The sequence below is a fragment of the Nicotiana sylvestris genome, chromosome 11 (assembly GCF_000393655.2).
Source record: "Nicotiana sylvestris chromosome 11, ASM39365v2, whole genome shotgun sequence".
In the NCBI taxonomy this organism is placed as follows: Eukaryota; Viridiplantae; Streptophyta; class Magnoliopsida; order Solanales; family Solanaceae; genus Nicotiana; species Nicotiana sylvestris.
The window spans coordinates 4,450,491-4,470,196 of NC_091067.1; the positions used below are offsets into that span (position 1 = coordinate 4,450,491).

At 35.9% G+C, this 19,706-nt stretch overlaps 2 protein-coding genes across 2 annotated transcripts; one reads left to right on the forward strand and one right to left on the reverse strand.

The window, feature by feature from the left end:
- The first annotated feature begins 602 nt into the window (after nucleotides 1–602).
- On the forward strand, nucleotides 603–14,476 carry LOC104249308 (oxysterol-binding protein-related protein 1B-like). The gene is made up of 10 exons (XM_070162628.1): nucleotides 603–1,140; nucleotides 2,250–2,606; nucleotides 4,472–4,571; nucleotides 4,701–5,140; nucleotides 10,790–10,945; nucleotides 11,644–11,811; nucleotides 11,890–12,030; nucleotides 12,347–12,577; nucleotides 12,674–12,787; nucleotides 13,821–14,476. Exons 1-10 carry the CDS (start codon nucleotides 625–627, stop codon nucleotides 13,977–13,979), a joined length of 2,382 nt encoding a protein of 793 aa, XP_070018729.1. The 5' UTR covers nucleotides 603–624; the 3' UTR covers nucleotides 13,980–14,476.
- A 1,737-nt stretch (nucleotides 14,477–16,213) lies between these two features.
- Nucleotides 16,214–18,993, reverse strand: LOC104249304 (gamma-glutamyl peptidase 3-like). The gene is made up of 4 exons (XM_009805702.2): nucleotides 18,279–18,993; nucleotides 17,382–17,546; nucleotides 16,542–16,709; nucleotides 16,214–16,429 (listed from the first exon to the last, which is right to left on the reverse strand). The coding sequence occupies exons 1-4, from the start codon at nucleotides 18,600–18,602 to the stop codon at nucleotides 16,301–16,303; spliced, it is 786 nt and encodes a 261-aa protein (XP_009804004.1). The 5' UTR covers nucleotides 18,603–18,993; the 3' UTR covers nucleotides 16,214–16,300.
- Nucleotides 18,994–19,706: the final 713 nt, after the last annotated feature.

A 19,706-nucleotide genomic window follows, 5' to 3' on the forward strand; every position in this document is an offset into this window, starting at 1 on the left:
AAATTAGTTGTACTAAAAAAATATTAGATGCATATAGGGAAAAAAAGAGAAAAAAGAAAGGAAAAAAATACACAATAGAACTGCTTTAAAAATAATAGTCGATAAAATATATATCTTTTGTGTATTAATATAACATAAACATATATATATATATATATATATATATATATATTCAACTAGAGGATAGCACGTACATCCCCAATTGGCCCACATAGATTTCCTCCGTGACATCAACTAACTAAACCGTGTTTTGAAAAATTCCATTTTCCAAAAAATAAAAAGGAAAAAAATAATTCCCTTTCCTTAATCTTTACAAATCTCAGCCGCCGTATCTCCGTTAATCATTCTCCTCTCTCGCCGCCGTCACTGGCGCCGTCTTTCCCCCCTTTATCCCCATTCATACAAACATTTTCGTGCCTTTTTAGGAGCAATAATAATAATATTTTTTTTTTGTATTGAGTAAAATAATGAGAGTAATTATTTTTGAATATATCCAAATTATATTTCAAAGCTCCGATTTTCGCGGGAAAAACCGACACTTAAACAAATTCAGATAAATCCACAGTTTTCTCCTTAGGAAAAATTAGAGTGAAAAAATTCAATAATAATTCAAAAGAAAAAAAAATGCATTCTCTTTGTTGTAACACCGACGTAGCTGATCAGAACACGGCGGCAGCAATGCCGGCGACTACATCCTCTTCCTCTAATAATATACCACTAGCCAAATTCCTCGACATGCAACCGCCGCGATCACTTCCTTCTCATACTTCCAAATCACGTGCGGCCGTCAATAACGGCGAAACCGAATTCTCCGGCGATCAACTCCGCCCGTCCAGCACGACGTCGTCGGAATTTCATTCGGCGAGGATGAATGATATTAATTTAGGCAATGGCATTTCGGGAATTTTATATAAATGGGTGAATTATGGAAGAGGATGGAGACCGCGGTGGTTCGTTTTACATGACGGCGTCCTTTCGTATTATAAAATTCATGGACGGCATAAGATTGTGACGAATTTGGAAACGGAGAAAGGATCGATGATCGTTGGGCAAAAGTCGTTTCGGAGGATTAATACTTCGCCGATGAGCAGCTCTTCGCGATCTCACCGGCGAAAACCGTTTGGAGAAATCCACCTCAAGGTATTTAATTATATATCCATGATATGAAGCTTTTTTGGAGAAATATTTAGTTGTAATTAAATCATATAAGAAGTTCTCATTTAATGTGATGTTGTTCGAATAATAGTAAAGTCTATGGGGACAATTTGAGTTAAATTTTTCCTTCGGCGTCCAAGGGTGGGGCCTAATGGTCAACGAAGTAGATTGAGATTCCCATCTGTCCAAATCTTGATGGGGACTGTGGGGTTACCTGGTACCTGCTGTTGCTGGTAGGTTAGTAGAGGCCCGTACACCATAGTTATCAGAATGAAAAAAGAAAATTTCCTCGGGGCTTTGATCAAGTGGTAAGAGCATCGTGCATGATGTGTGAGTTAGACTGACGTCACGAGTTCGAATTTTTCCGAAACTTGGTATTTAAGTGGAAAATGGTAGAAAGACGGACCTATTATTCACTGAGTTTTGAAACTTGCCCACGGGCCTCGGGGATTTTTCGGTTATCAAGATAAAAAAATGAGTTAAACTTTGTGGCAAAAATTAGCTGTTAAACTTTCTGTTTTAGGTTTATCTGAATGAAAACTTTTCCTCTGCATTAATCCAAATTCTAATTTTTTTCAACTTTCAAAGTATTTTTGGCACCTACTTTCTACACAATTTCAATTTTTTTTTCAAAAAAAAGTCAAATTTATCTTCATGTGTAGAATCACTTTTATCAAACATAAGTAAACTTTTTTCAACTGTTATCTTAATAATTTACGTCCAGATCAAACGGGAGAACTAAATTGAACAAAGGGAGTCATTAATTAAGTAGTGTGTTGGTATAATCTTCACATTACTGTGTAAAGTTAAATAGTTGAAAAGGTTTGAATTTTAGAAAATTTATCTTCGGGAACATCAAAAATAAAAAGTGTCATATAAATTGAGACAAAGGGAGTACATTATGGACGCGCGTATCAAATATGCCTGAGTGGCTAATAAGAGCGGAATTCCTATTTGTAGAAGCTGTGCTATTTCTGAATTTTTGTTAGTGTGCCATATAAAAGATCAACTTGTAACATGGATGTTTGTTTTGTTTGTCCAATTGCTTTGATTTCGGAGTTGGAAATTCTACTAACCGGTTAGTGTTTTTATAGGTCTCATCAGTAAGGGAAAGTCGATCAGATGACCGGAGGTTTTCTATAAATACTGGCACAAAGAGGCTGCATTTGAGGGCAGAAACAAGGGAGGATCGACATACTTGGTTGGAGGCATTGATTGCAGCAAAGAAGATGTTTCCGACAAGCGATCCTGTTCTCGAGACACAAATGAATGAGAATGTGGTCGTATCCACTGAAAAGTTGAGGCAGCGACTCTTGGAGGATGGTGTAAGTGAGGCTGTGATTCGGGACAGCGAGCAGATTATGAGGAATGAATTTGTAGCATTGCATAATCATCTAATGCAGCTAAAGCGGAAGCAGATGCGACTGCTTGACAAATTGGGACAGTTGGAGGTATGACCTGCTAGAAAATGACATGTTTTTGCTATTGCTGATGCAACTTCTACATGCTAACCATTTTATACATTTTGCCATTAGAAAATAACACTTATGGACTCAAATGGTTATCGAATGAAGTATTACAGTTATCAAAAGGCAGCTCTTATTCACATTAGTGCGTCTCATAATATAGAATAGCCTACAAGGAAAGCTCTGTATGGAATCTTAACTAGTAGCAGTATAGAGCAAAAATCATTCACTTGAAGAGTCTCGTGAGAATTTTATTTTGGTCTACACCAAAGTGAATGACTTCAATTTGGCTTGAAGAGTTGTATAAACATTAGCTTTTCTCATAATAGAGTATAGCTTACAACAAATGCACTTTAGGGAAAAAATCTAAAATACTAGTAGCAAATAGAGCATAAATCCTTCACTTGAAGAGTCTTGTCAATGAGAGAAAACTTTAAGCATATCTTGAATTCCATTTTGTTGTGAAACCAAATAGGAAAACTTCAATATCATACGAAGAGTTTGGCTTATGAGAGATAAACTTACTACGCTATATTGAATTGAACTAGTCTAAGAAGTTTCTTTCTTGGCTCTACAGCATATTGTAAGAAATTTCTCCAGCTGTACTCTTGTTGAATCTCCATTCTAGCTGACTTAGCTACTTAACTGATGAATATGGTTCATGCTTTGATTCTGCCTTAATAATAAAGCTGGCAGTCTTCAATTACTGGGCTTTCTTTGAATTACCATCAGGCCTGGATTACGATTACATGCTAGATGAGAAGAACTAAATAAACATTTCTGCAGAAGTTGATGAGCTTGAATTGCAACAAGATGGTCCTACCTATTTAGTACAGATTCTTCACGAGAGTTTGTTTCGGAGTAACATTAAGAAGAGCACTTTGAAGTTCCAAGCAGTGCCACTTCTGGTTATGAGGATGGTGCAATCAGATTATCACTACAAGAAGAAGCTTCTGTTATCTTCAACTTCAGGAGCTGACTGGAGTACTTACACTGTTAGTTCTGTTAATAGAACGCAATAGAAAGAAGAAAAATGCATAGCGTAGATACATCATTTCTTGGGGGTCATAATTAGGGGAAAAATTAGAACAGAACGTGAAGACAGGAGTGAATCTTGACTTTAAAATGAAATATATTGTAGTGGCTGGAAAAGTTAGACAGAGAAAGAATGAGAAAACAATGACGAAAGACCAGCTGAAGGAGAGGAGAGGAAGTGGAAAGTGTATGACTTATTATTTGCAAAGGCAGGATAACATCCTTCTATAATGGACTAAAAGTTACTAAAATTTAAAGCTTGTCCGAATATGTCGTTGCATTGCATGGGAAATCATCAGGTGCCAGATTAGCTTCTTTGTATTCAGCAAAATGTAAATGCTTTTCTCTGTCTAATAAAATGAAAAATCATGATTAAGAAGTTATTTGGAACATACCAGCATTTTTATGACTTACGAGAGTTTCGGCTGAATAATGTCTGCTTTGGTGTGTACTACTACTACAATTTAGGTAACAAAAGGTTTCTATGCATTTGACGTACAACTGGAATTACTAAACATCAGATCTCAGATAAGCAATACGAGCGCATATCTTCTCTCTTTACGCCCCAAAATGGTTCTGCTTCTATGTTTTCAGTAATACCAGTTGAACTTATTTTTTATTTGATTTACTTGCCGAATCCCGTTGTTGGTGTCAATCTGAAAGCCATTACAACTTCTTATGATATTGAATTTAGGTTGTAGTTGAGGGACTTGCAGTTTGTTTGTTGAATTCTGCTTAGTTGAATCTCAGAGTCACATATGAGACTCATGTGCTTTATGATACACTAAAACTGCTCTTATTCTGCCCACCCACAGACAGAAAAAGTCGACCTCGAGAACACTCTCATTGATGAGGGTCACAGACAAGCAAAAGATCATCAAACTTCTTCTGAAGTATCCCTGGATAAATTCAGAGGTACGCATAGTTAGACATTTTTTCTCATTGCTGCAGTGCAACTATTTGAACTTCACTTATTGTATTTTTCAATTTGTATCTCTTACCATTTGGAGAAAGTTTACTTACTAAATTTCTTTCATCTGGTAGTATTTCTAGGAGGAAGTGTAAGTGGATCTGACAACGAAGAGGAGGAAAGTGATGATGATGTAGACGCTGATAACTTATTTTTTGATGCTAAAGATTTTCTTTCTTCGAGTTCCACAAGAAGCACCGATTCTGATGATGGAAGATCATCATTTGATTCTGCGGTCATAGAGTTTCATCCTTCTGAGGATGGTCTTAGTTCTGGTACTAGATTTGCCACATCTGACTATCCTTATGTTAAGCGGAGAAAGAAATTGCCAGAACCATTTCAGAAGGAAAAGGGAGTAAGCCTTTGGTCAATGATCAAAGATAACATCGGCAAGGATCTAACTAAAGTTTGTCTACCAGTGTTCTTCAATGAGCCACTCTCTTCTTTGCAGAGATGTTTTGAAGATTTTGAATACTCTTACCTTCTTGACCAAGCTTATGAATGGGGAAAAACGGTAAGCATTTTGTGGGATTTTTATCTCTATGTTTATCTTTCTTCGTTGTTTCTATGCATTTATTATACATCATATATTCCTTGTTATTGTTGAAGTTTGGCAAATTTTTTATCCCACATAGGTGGGCTCTTGAGTTTGGGAGGATTTTCCCCCTGTAAAAGAAGACCTAATGTTTAGGATTTAAACACACCTCTCATTTGCCTTCTCATCTGTTTAAGACATTTGTATCTTCTCTCTTTAGTATTATTTCACTTGTATTTTTGGAGTGGAATAAAATATTGGTTGTGTCCGAGGAGTAGGCAAAATTAGCCGAACCTCGTAAATTCTGGTGTTCCCTTTATTGTTGCTTTATTGTCTTATTTATTATTTGGTGGCTGTCATAATTTTTGGTATAGTAGTTGTGACTTATTCACACTATATACATTTGGCTTCCGCAACAATTGGTATCAGAGCCAAGGTACTGTCTAAGTATGCTCTGTGGTTGCAGCATAGTCTGATCTTCCACATCAGAAAAGATTTATCTTGGTAACTGAGTCAAGGTTCTGTCTGAGTATGCTCTGTGGTTGCAGCTTAGTCTGATCTTCTACATCAGAAAGGAAATAATCTTGATTTGTGTCGTCAGCTATTAAATAATATTTGTGTCAAATATGGGAGACAATAAACAAGAAGAATCTACATCAAGTGTCAACAATACGTCATCATTGGCATCTTCGCTTATGACAAGAATTGTGTCAAATGCGAAATTTGCGGTAGAAATTTTTGACGGGTCCGGGCATTTTGGGATGTGGCAAGGCGAGGTTCTAGATGTCCTTTTTCAACAAGGGCTAGATCTTGCCATTGAAGAAAAAAGACCAGATGTTATTGGAGAAGAAGATTGGAGAATTATCAACCGTGTTGCTTGCGGTACCATTCGATCCTACCTTGCTAGAGAGCAGAAATATCCATACACAAAGGAAACTTCTGCAAGTAAATTATGGAAAGCACTGGAGGATAAATTTTTGAAGAAAAACAGTCAAAATAAATTGTACATGAAGAAGAGACTGTTTCACTTCACCTATGTTCCTGGTACCACGATGAATGAACATATCACCAGTTTCAATAAGTTGGTCACAAATTTGCAAAATATGGATACAACTTATGATGATGGTGACTTGGCCTTGATGTTGTTGGCGTCACTTCCTGATGAGTACGAGCACCTTGAAACTACTCTACTCCATGGAAATGACGAAGTTTCTCTCAGAGAAGTTTGTTCGGCTTTGTACAGCTATGAACAAAGAAAGCGAGAAAAACAGAAGGGCGGAGAAGGAGAAGCACTATTTGTGAGGGGTCGTCCTCAAAATCAAACGAGGACAAAGAAGGGAAGATCCAAGTCAAGATCCAGACCCAGCAAAGATGAATGTGCCTTTTGTCGAGAAAAAGGGCACTGGAAGAAAGACTGTCCGAAGTTGAAGAATAAGGCCAAACATAACAATGGAAAGGCCATTATGGATTCAAATGTAGCTGATTGTGATGATTCAGACTTCTCATTAGTTACAACAGAGTCATCAACATCATCAGACATATGGTTGATGGACTCGGCTTGTAGCTATCATATGTGTCCCAACAGGGACTGGTTTGTGGAATTTCAAGAAGGAGAATATGGAGTCATCCACACAGCGGATAACAACCCTCTTACCTCATATGACATTGGTTCAATACGATTAAGGAACCATGATGGAATGATCAGAACATTAACAGATGTTCGATTTGTACCGGATTTGAAGAAGAATCTTATCTCTGTAGGAGCCCTAGAATCAAAAGGGTTCAAAATCATTGCATAAAATAGAGTGATGAGAGTATGCTCCGGTGCACTAGTGATAATGAAGGCTAATCGGAAGAATAATAATATGTACCGCTATCGTGGCAGTACAGTTATTGGGACAGCGACAGTGACGACAAAGAGGCAGAAGCAACCAAGCTATGGCACATGCGCTTGGGACATGCTGGAGGAAAATCCTTGAAAACTCTATCAGATCAAGGATTGTTAAAAGGAGTAAAGGCTTGCAACTTGGAGTTTTGTGAGCATTGTGTCAAAGGGAAACAGACAAGGGTTAAATTTGGTACAGCGATCCATAATACTAAAGGCATTTTGGATTATGTACACTCTGATGTTTGGGGTCCTTCCAAAACACCTTCATTGGGTGGGAAGCACTATTTTGTAACCTTTGTTGATGATTTTTCTCGAAGAGTGTGGGTGTATACAATGAAAAACAAAGATGAAGTGCTGGGAATTTTTCTCAAATGGAAGACGATGGTGGAGAATCAAACAGGCAGGAGGATCAAGTGTATTCGCACAGACAATGGAGGTGAATACAAAAATGATCATTTCAATAAGGTCTGTGAAAATGATGGCATCGTCCGACACTTCACTGTTAGACATACACCACAACAGAATGGAGTGGCAGAACGTATGAACCGGACCTTGCTGGAGAAGGTACGGTGTATGTTGTCCAATGCTGGCTTGGGCAAAGAATTTTGGGCTGAGGCAATTACATATGCATGCCACCTCATTAATCGTCTACCATCTGCTGCTATTGATGGCAAGACACCATTTGAAAAATGGTATGGAAAGCCTGCTGTAGATTATGACTCTTTGCACGTGTTTGGCTCAACTGCATATTATCATGTGACAGAGTCAAAATTGGATCCAAGGGCAAAGAAGGCTATTTTTATGGGAATTACTTCTGGAGTCAAAGGATATCGCTTATGGTGTCCTATGACAAAGAAAGTAATATTCAGCAGAGATGTTACCTTTGATGAATTTGCTATGGTAAATAAGGTAACAGAAGATACCAAACAAAATGAAGGTGCTTCTAAGCAGGTGGAGTTTGAGGGAAAATTTATTTTTCCTACACAAGAAGCAGAGGAGGAAACAAATGAAGATTACCCTCTGGAAGGAGAGCCAGTAGAGGAGATTCCAACTCAGGAACCTCAACAACAACTTGAATCAATAGCAACCAGCAGGCCAAAAAGAACAATAACGAAACCTGTTCGTCTCATAGAGACGGTTGCTTGTGCAACCTCAATTGTAGCTGATGATGTTCCTACCACTTATAAAGACGTTGTCCAAAGTTCAGAAGAAGATAAGTGGAGGATTGCCATGAATGATGAAATACAGTCCCTTCATCAGAATCATACATGGAGATTGACCAATCTCCCGAAGGGAAAGAAAGCAATTGGGTGCAAATGGGTATTTGCAAAGAAAGAAGGATTTCCTAACCAAGTAGATGTTCGCTACAAAGCAAGATTGGTGGCCAAAGGATATGCTCAAAAGGAGGGAATTGATTACAATGAAGTGTTTTCTCCAGTTGTAAAACATTCCTCCATTAGAATTATGTTGGCTTTGGTAGCACAATTGGATTTGGAACTAGTTCAGATGGATGTAAAAACTGCGTTTTTACATGGAAACTTGGAGGAGGAAATCTACATGACTCAGCCAGAAGGATTCAAAGTTGCTGGAAAAGAAAATATGGTGTGCAAACTTGAAAAATCGTTGTACGGATTGAAACAATCTTCTAGACAATGGTACAAGCGATTTGACGAGTTTATGTTGCGGCAAGGGTACAAGAGAAGCAAATACGATCATTGTGTGTATTTGCACAAGCTTAAAGATGGTTCCTTTGTATATCTTCTCCTATATGTTGATGATATGTTGATAGCTTCCAAGAATTCGGAAGAAATTGATAAGTTGAAGATTCAACTGAAGAAGGAGTTCGAGATGAAGGATTTGGGTGAGGCAAAGAAAATTCTTGGCATGGAGATAATTAGAGATAGACGTTCAAAGAAACTCTGTTTATCTCAAAAGGAATATTTGAAGAGAGTACTTCAACGTTTTGGCATAGATGACAAGACTAAGCCAGTTAGTACTCCACTTGCTTCCCATTTTAAGCTAAGTACTACTATGTCGCCAATGGATGAAGCTGAACGAGAGTATATGTCAAAGGTACCATACGCAAATGCTGTTGGTAGCTTGATGTATGCAATGGTTTGCACAAGGCCTGACATTTCACAAGCTGTTGGAGTTATTAGCAGATATATGCACAATCCAGGGAAGGAGCATTGGCAAGCTGTGAAGTGGATTCTACGGTATATTCATAATACTGTAGATGTCGGGTTAGTTTTTGAGCAGGAAGACAATCAGTCTGTAGTTGGATATTGTGACTCAGATTTTGCGGGTGATATGGACAAACGAAGATCAACTACTGGTTATGTGTTTACTTTTGCAAAGGCACCAGTTAGTTGGAAGTCTACTTTGCAGTCAACAGTTGCTTTGTCTACAACAGAGGCAGAGTACATGGCTATTACAGATGCTGTGAAAGAGGCAATTTGGCTTCAAGGATTGCTAAAGGAGCTTGGTGTTGAACAAAAAGGTATCACAATTTTTTGTGATAGTCAAAGTGCTATTCAATTAGCGAAGAACCAAGTTTATCATGCAAGGACGAAACATATTGATGTTCGGTATCATTTCGTACGAGAAATCATAGAAGAAGGAGGAGTCACGGTGAAGAAAATTCATACTACGAAGAATCCTGCTGATATGCTGACAAAGGTGGTGACTGCGATCAAGTTTGAACATTGTTTGGATTTGATCAACATTGTAGAACACTGAAGATTGAAGATTTAGACACAATCAAAAATTTGAAATTTGTTATTGAGAGAAAATTGAAGATGTGGAATTTTGCCAAGGTGGAAATTTGTTGAAGTTTGACAAATTTTTTGTCCCACATCGGTGGGCTCTTGAGTTTGGGGGGGATTTTCCCCCTTTAAAAGAAGGCCTAATGTTTAGGATTTAAACGCACCTCTCATTTGCCTTCTCATCTGTTTAAGACATTTGTATCTTCTCTCTTTAGTATTATTTCACTTGTATTTTTGGAGTGGAATAAAATATTGGTTGTGTCCGAGGAGTAGACAAAATTAGCCGAACCTCGTAAATTCTGGTGTTCCCTTTATTGTTGCTTTATTGTCTTATTTATTATTTGGTGGCTGTCATAATTTTTGGTATAGTAATTGTGACTTATTCACACTATATACATTTGGCTTCCGTAACAGTTATATTTGGCAGTATCGCTGTTAAAAATTCATCCAACCTAATGCTTGCAGCTCAACGGATTAATAAAATGTTGAGAAATTTGTAATTTATGAAATTTTATTGAGTTGTCTTCTTTTCCCCTTAGTTTGAGGATCCCCATATTTCAGTTGGCATACTCGCAATGATCGCTTATATCCTCTCATTCTAGCCTTTCTATTGCTGTGCTTTATTTAGGAAGAATCGGAATGTTTAGTGATAGAAGACAATATTCACAAAAAGTATTCATCTTTTGTAAATTTAAAATTGAACATGTGGAAAAGTTTACTCGCTGATGCCTGCAATCAGTAGAAAGATAAAAGGTATTTGACACTTTTTCTCTTAAAGTATTTTTCTATTTTCCAATCATTAGATTGGAAATCAGGAACCTATTAACTCGTATTCAGACGATAATTAATTAAGCAGTACGCTGTGGCTATAAATACTTTTTCTTTTTTGAGTTTCTGTCACCTGTGATGCATGTCATAGTTTGCCATCTTTTCCCATATGAAAATGTAACCACTTTTGTTAGCAAAACTTTGTAGGGAAATAGCATTATGAGGATTCTTAGCGTTGCTGCTTTTGCTGCATCTGGATATGCTTCCACCGATGGAAGAATTTACAAGCCATTTAATCCGTTACTAGGAGAGACATATGAAGCTGATTACCCAGACAAGGGAGTACGTTTCATCTCAGAAAAGGTACTCTTAAAAGTAGCTGCTTTTAAATGGTCTCCTTTTACTTATAGATATCAGTCTTTTGCTTATATTCTCCAAATATGGACTTACTATACACATGTAGAAACATGCAGCAGGCTAAAAGGATTCTTTTCCTGATACAAACATCATTTTCTGAATGTTAGCTGAAGTAGTGTTATATATTTCATTTTACTATCAAATTGTAGCATTCAATTCCTGATAGTTTTCCGAGGATTAAATAAAATTTCTTCCCAAGGTTGTCATTTTGCTCCTCTTGTTTGCCTTCAGCGGCACCTTGGAATTTTTCTGTTGATGTCATTTTGTAGTAGTGTCTAACAGATAAGTAAAAACGGAGGTGCATCTAAGGCAAGAGATCGGACTAGAGTTGAGGCAAAGAGTAAGATCGAAAATTAGAAGAGTGGAAGGATTAGAGGAAGAGGAGAGGAATAAATTGGAAATTTTTCTGATAAGTCCATATTGTGTTCACATTTGGTCAAACTACAAGGCAACTAGAACTATTATTTGTATACCATTCTCAAATCTCCAATGCTCATTATTACTTAAATTAGCAATAGAAAGGTTTGTTCATTTCCCTTTTGCAGCTATCGGTTAATCATTATGACAGAAATTAATGGCACAAGGGAATAGATTGGCATGCTTTCTTTTCTGAATGTGTAATAAAGTATTTCCTGCTGACATAGGTTAGTCATCACCCCATGATTCTTGCATGCCACTGTGCTGGTCGAGGTTGGAAATTTTGGGGAGATGCGAATTTAAAAAGTAAATTCTGGGGTCGATCAATTCAACTTGACCCTGTTGGTGTCCTTACCTTGGAGTTCGACGATGGAGAAGTTTTTCAGTGGAACAAGGTATGTATATTATACTGAAAAGACTGCAACTCCTTTTTGTCACGCTTGCTGCTGAACTGTTAAACTGAATTATATCAGGTTACGACTTCCATCTACAACATCATTATTGGAAAACTCTACTGTGACCACTATGGTACGATGTATATCCGAGGGAATCGAGATTACTCCTGCAAGCTAAAATTTAAGGAGCAGTCTATTGTGGAAAGGAATCCTCACCAGGTGCAGCATCTCCACTTTATTAGTGCTTGTGTTCTTCCCACACTATTGCATTCAGTTCAATAAGTGTTCTAGTGATATTCTGCTGGACAATGATTTCTGAAGGTTATAATTAGGGAATATTTATATTTGTGAATGAATGGAGAATTTAAGTTTTACCTCTGGCTCTTAGAGGACATATATTGCCATGATTTGAAATGTAATGTGTGTATAGTCTATAGGAAATTTGAGCTCGTTGGTTGCTCTCAAATGGATTATGTTATTCAAAAAAGAATGGTTAAGGCTCCATTAATCATCGCATATCAAATTGTTTTTGCAGGTACATGGACTCATACATGACAAGAGTGGAAAAAGAGTGGCAACAATATCTGGAAAATGGGATGAGAGTTTGCATTACTCCATGGGCGATAGTTCGTCAGAAGATGTAGGACAAGATTCTGAATCGAAGTCACATTTGCTTTGGAAGCGAAGCAAACCATCAAACTACCAAACAAAGTACAACTTTACGCGTTTTGCAATCACCCTGAATGAGCTCTATCCTGAGCTTAAGGTAAAGGGATATTATAATAGATAGTCATTTTCGTGTCCTGGACATCTGTATCTTTCAAATGTATTCTAATATCTGTACTTTTGTCTCTGCAAACAGCAAAAATTGCCACCAACAGATTCAAGGCTGAGACCAGACCAAAGGTTTCTTGAAAATGGAGAATATGACATGGCTGATTCAGAAAAGTTGCGGTTAGAACAGAGGCAACGCGAGGTGATACAAATAATTATTTTCTTCAATACTAACATTCTAATAAGCATGGATAGGCTTTGGGTTTTGTCTGATATCAGTTGTAATTACCAGCTTGGTGTTTAATATAATTATATAAGTATTATCTTGATTTATAATGTGGTAACAAGGTAATTAACATGCTTAAAACCTGGTTATATTTATGAGGCATCCAAATGAATCAGTATTTACTCACTTAATATTCTATGGATATACAATATCAAGCATGGAGGAACTTACTAACTCTCCAACTTGGATCATTCCTTTTATATGTTTGCTTCACATCTAAGTCAGAAAAGCATCTTTTACTCAAAAATTAGTTACTAACCAACATCATCATTTGCTTTACAATTTTTCACCATTCTGGATAATAATCCATGTTTGTATCTCCAAATCTTTAAGCAATTGTTTCTTTTTCGTTGGAATATTGCGAAAGTCAGAAAGTAATCAGACCTAATGAAAAATAGGGCATAATGGAAGAAAAAGATTTCTACAGACGATACAGATTAGTTGGGATTAAGCTTTAGGCATGATAGTATGTTTTACAGAGGCGTATGTAGTGTTATAGTACCTGGTTTATCTGAACCCACTATTTTCGACACAGAATGTAAATTTAGTTTAAAAATTCACTAATATTGCAACATATAGTGGATCTGAACCCATAAATTTAAAAATATAATATGTTCAATACTAAGAACCGTAAATGTTGAACCTATAGAATTAAAATCCTGGATCCGCCTCTACCTCTGTATGATTAGTATTGATCCAATGTTTGCTAGTAGAAAATATTGAGAAATCTTTGTGCCAGAGGAATTTTTTCTTTTTTCCGAGAGTTTCTTCATTTTATTAAAAATAATGTTTTATATTATATTGGATAGGATGAGCCTAAATAGAGCGACATGAATAAATAGAGCGACATGAATAATGAAGATATATTTGGCCGACCCTAACTTGCTTAGGATTGAAGCGTTGGTGTTGTTGTAGTATTCAGATAGTAATCAAGATTTTGTACATGCAGGCATCAAAGATGCAGGAAAGAGGCTGGAAACCAAGGTGGTTTGCAAAACCAAAAGGTAGTGATACATATCAATATAAAGGAGGATATTGGGGAGCTAGAGAAACTGGTAAATGGGAATCATGTCCAGATATTTTTGGTGAAATATCTCAAGAGATTTGACCCCTATTTCTTTCTTATGAACATCTTCTTGATCCTTATTCTCATTGTTTTAAACACTGAACAAACAAAATGGAATTGGAACTGTACATGAAAACTAAAACCACAAAATGAGAGAGAGAAGAAAAAGCCCATTTTCGCTTTTTTTTTTTGGTCGTTTTCTTTCTCTCCAAAGTCTTTTTTGTTTCCCAATTCCTTACTCTGTCCTTTTTTTAATGACTATGGTGTCGGGGCCAGCTTGTGTGTGCCTCGCTAATGGGAAGAAATCACCTAGTGCTTTTTGTTTCTACTCGGACTTGAATCTACGACCATGATTCTTTTTCAGTTCATTGACCACTAAGCGCAAATCTTCCTTAAAATCCCAAAGGAGTATTGTTTGATTCTAGGACTTGTAAAAGATTACACATTGACAATATGCAATTCTTTTTATTATACATACTTGACCATTCTTCTTTAGATTACTATAGAATAAATCTTGAATTAATCTTGTCCATTTTTGTAATAGCAACATTAGTTTATTTATCTGTTTATCTAGTAGTTTCTAGCTCTTTTATGTACATTGTAGCTTTGTGATGCCTAAAAAGAGCAGCAATTTTCTCATTACTCATACTTCCTTTTATAATCTCTGATATCTTGAGTAGCTCCACATCTTTTGGGGTGTCCACAATTCCACACATCAAATCCATGTACGTACTAAGCATGTTCAAGTATCGCGTCTTGGTCTGCAGCAGCAGGCTTATGCAGAGGCGGATCTAGGATTTAAACTTAACGGGTTCAATCATGCACTGAATCCATTGTACTGCTAAAATTATGCATTCAGATCTAACGTTTCTTAAGATTTTAGTAGGTAAACATATGTATCTCTACTTTATATTGAATGTTCTTGGTTCAGATGAACTCGTAGACAATAGGCTACATCGGCCTCAAAGTGATTTTAGGAAAGATAAAACACGAGTTGATCACCTTCCTCCTCCTCCTCCTCGACGAAGTGGTCATTTTGTATTTATGAGTTTCGAAAGATAGATGTTTTAAAAAAAATATTTATTCTCTTTTTCAATAGAAAGCGTGAATAAAAATTTTCAACAAGAAAATTTATCTTCTTTTTTTAAATTTCTGAAAAATAAATATGTTAAATCTTTTTATTTGTAATTTTAATTTATCTTTTAATTTGTTATATTTTAATATATGTAGTTACATATATACCTCATCTAGGGAGAAAGCATAAGATTTCCATAGTATAGGGGTGTAGTGTTTCATTTAGAAAAATAGAGAGTGTATATGAAACTGAGTCATATTATACTATAAGAGCTTTTGTGTAATTAACCATATTAGAATAAGTCTAACAAAGAAGAGGAACTTTGGCGTAACTTGTAAAGTTGATATCGTGTGACTGTGAGGTCACGGGTTCGGGCTGTGGAAACAACCTCTTGCAGAAATGCAGAGTAAGGTTGTGTACAATCGATCCTTGTAGTTCAGCCCTTTTCCGGACTCCGCACATACCAGAAGCTTTAGTGCAACGAACGGCCTTTAGAATAAGTCGACAAAATTTCTCTTATATTATTTTAAAGAGACTATTCCCACTTTTGGCGCTAGTGTTTCGAACATATATGGAAAGGGCAAGCAATGAAAAAAGAAAGAAAGTCAAATTTTAGTGATATACTAAGAAAGATGACAGTCGAGGAATTTCATTAAAGTCAAATCCTCTCAAGTCTTCTTAATTAGAACAGTTCGTCAATTTTCAGTATGTTGAAACAAACGGAAATTTCTTGAAAATTTAAGCTGCAAATTTTGACCACTTCATATAATTAATAAACTATATCTTTTTTCTTACGTAAATATTTACAAATATTTTACTGTTAACATACTATTATTGTATATTAACTTAAGATCGTTAGAAGAACCCTACATGATACATAATGATATCTCTTTGTCACAGAGGCGGAGCCAGGATTTGAAATTGTAGGTTCGGGATTCCAATTTGTTTATGTTACTGGATTCTAAATCAACAATTTACACATATTCAATGTTTTTTTTAGACAAATAAAGGGTTTTAGACCAAATGTGCTCACATCACATGTTATTAAACTTAATTATATGAAATATGGTTATCACTATCCGAGTCAGTGGATTATTTTTTGCTTCTTTCCATAATTCTAAATTCCATTTCACAACACGTATTTGGATAAACATGGGTACACAAAAATATTAATAACCTTTTAATAGGTTCATTTAATTTATAGTACTATTACATCTGGTTATTTCGATCATAATATGAGAATAATTGATACATAAACACAAAAACAAGAAAAGTCTAGTTCTGAAGATCATATTTTGCCAGGAATATTGATAAATTCCAACTCTCTTTTGAGGAACTTTTTGCAAATCTTTTCCAAACATTTCCTATCTGGCTCAGCTTTATAAAGCTTAGATTTTGCATTTTCTGCAAATCCACTCTGTATATATAAAGAAAAAAAAAATACAAAATTGATGAGAAAGAGAAAACATGAAATATTAACAAAACCATGATATAATTATAAAAAAATTATTCTAATTAAATTAATATACCTCAATGCAACCATTGGAAAGGAGACGATCAATGAGATTAAAGAGTATATCTTTGGTATATTCAGGGTGGCCTTGAATTCCTAATATATGATCTCCCATTGTAAACATCTCCACATTAGTCTTTTCTGAAATTGCTACTATTTCTGCTCCCTTTGGCACCTCCAACACCTATTCATAATAAATTAAAGAAATTAAACGTGACGAGTAACGTGTCATAACTCGATATCAGAAATTTGACCTTCTGGTCATTTGTATTTTCTGAGCAATTCGCACTTAGTTCAGTCGTTACATTATCGTAACAAAAATAGTTTGGTTTACAAGAGTTCTGGCTTTTCTAACCGGACAAAACTTCTAGGGAATCTAATTTCTTTCGGACCCCTATTATATTTATAGGCAGTCCTAACCTTGCTACTCTTACTTCCACTAGAGAGTGAACTTCTGCTCGTAATATACCCCTAGGGATATAATCTTACTTCTTGAAGAGAGCTACTTCAACTGCCAAAAGAGCGGGCAACTTGAGTTAGACGAGAGGCAGGGGTATAATTTCAAAGAGGCTCGACCGGATCCAAGAACGTAACACACTCAATGGGCTAAGGTGGCTTCATTCCGCCTTACCCAATCCTAGGAAAACTCCGAATACATGCCTAGATCGTTTGTACAGATCGACTTTTTTTATAGCAATTCACACTTAGTTTAGACGTTATATTATCGTAACAAAAATAGTTTTGACTTTATTATTACAGTAGGTAAAGTTCAGTGATTGTACGTGAAACTGCTCCGACGATAGGCTAGAACCCTAGAGCAAATATGATTTCACAATAGAAAAATAGAGAGATATACCTCATCTTGGTGACACTCAATGATTGAAAGAGCAAGTGGAATTTCCTCCAAATCACTAAAGAAGCTATGTGTGGAGATGTTCTTCACAATGCTTAATTTCCTTAGTCCAATGTCCCAACCATTGCAAGCCTTTCCAACTTTTCCTCCCAAAGCTCTACACAGAACCTATAAATATGAAAATTGAATATACATGTTAGATATCCAAAATCCTCTTTTTATTTGGACAAAAATAAATGACCACATCAAAGCAAAAGTCTTCCTTATAGAGCAAGATGCAAGTACTTTTTATTAAGTCGCCTTTATTACGGAGCGGTTAACCTTACGATGTGGAATTTTCTGGTGCGAATTTGAATTTAATCGCGCCTTAATGCAAGTATCGGATATCAAGTGAAAAACAAAAACAAAAAATACTACATTTTTTGTTGTTGTTGAGAGATGCAAGTACTTTAGCTGGTGCAATGTGGTCCTTTGCACTTTGGTATTTGTACTTTACCCAACTTGTTGGATGATTTTATTTGTTCTTAGAGAATATCATCACTAATTCACTATTCATTTCCAATGTCGGGGAAGGATTTTTTTTCTCTATTTTTTACATGTATATAATATAAAAAAGGGCAGCCCGGTGTACTAATCTCCCGCTATGCGCGGGGTCCAGGGAAGGGACGGACCATAACGGTATATAATACACACAACGTTAAAAAAATTATGTTAATAATTAATGAATTTTAACCTATCATAGCAACAATATGTTATCTGTCTTATTTTTCTGATTATTAATATCACTTATTATAAATGGTTATATCTAGTTATCTTTTAAGCGACCTGATATCGTTAAACTTCACTTATACTATTTTTACACCGTCAGTATATAGTAATAGTTACACTTTTGTCACATACCTGGTGGCCAAAGCAAATGCCAAGAACTTTCTTATGCATAAAAAACAAAGTTTCTAAGAGAAGACAAAGCTTAAGAATCCAATTCTCATTTCCATAGGCATCAAAAGGACTTCCACTAATTACAAATCCTTCATAATTTTGAAGCTCAGCCATATCTGGAAATTCACCTTCAACTACTCTAAATAAATCCCATTTCTCTCCTTCTTCACCTAAAGCTTCCAAAAATACATTAAAATATCCTCCATATACTTTCTTCACATAATCTGAATCCTTTGCAGCTAATAACAAGGCATATTTCTTAATCTTCTCCCCTTCAATCTTCATTCTCAAATAGACTAAAACGAGGAGTCTCAGTACTAAAAGACGTAACTTCAGGAGTTTTTCTGTAAAGAGAGTACGTAGCTTAACTCAACTACTTGACTGGAGTTTCAGTACTGAAAGACGTAACTTCAGAAGTTTTTTTTGTAAGGAGAGTAGCTTGTTTCAACTATTCGACTGGAGTTTCAGTACTGAAAGACGTAACTTTAGGAATTTTTCTGAAAAAATAGTAAGACGCCCTAAAACGGGGAGTGAAGGAGTTTTTACTACACTGTGATATGCGCTAATAAGACCACCAAAGGCCTTTGTGGCATATAGATGGTAATCACTATGTGAGTGTGTGAAAATGAGAGAAGAGAGAATAATGGATTCTTGGCTTATCTTTGGAATCAAGACAATTCTATATGATGTTTGAGAGAGTAGATAAATAATGATGTATTTATAGAAGGAAAAAAAGTGGATTCCATTTGTGTTTTTAGTCATATGAAAAATATATTATATATCTACGCGTTTTGATATCGTTACTTGAATAAGTAAGGGAATTAATAATTAACAAATAGAAGCATTATTAAATACACTAGTAAACATGCATGGTTTCGAGGAACTATACAAGAATTAAACTAATATAAAAGATGAAGGAAGTCGAAGGTTTCTTCACTAAAGTTTCTTGCAATTTTTTATTTTAATCTATTTGATTAATTTTATCTTAAAAAAATATACAGCAGAATTTGTTCCCTGGACCGAGTCTTTTTTTTTGGGGTGGGTGGGTGGGGGGGTGGGGGGGGGGTGGTCAAGGGTAATCTTGACCAAAAACACCTAAATAATCCATCTAGTAGATGTGTATATTGAAAGAAGCTCGATATTGTCCTTGCACGCCTAGGACTAGACATCTTGTATATATGGATAATATAACATAGGGCTTAACATCGGGTAAACAAAAAATAAAGATGAGTCTGACTCTGATACATATTAAGAAAACGGATCTTGAACCTTATTCAACCCCAAAAATTAGCTCATGGTTAATGATTACTCAGGAATTAATCATATAAGGAGATAACAACTCAATCTCTCAACCAATACGAGACACTTGACAATAAGAAAATGTTGAAT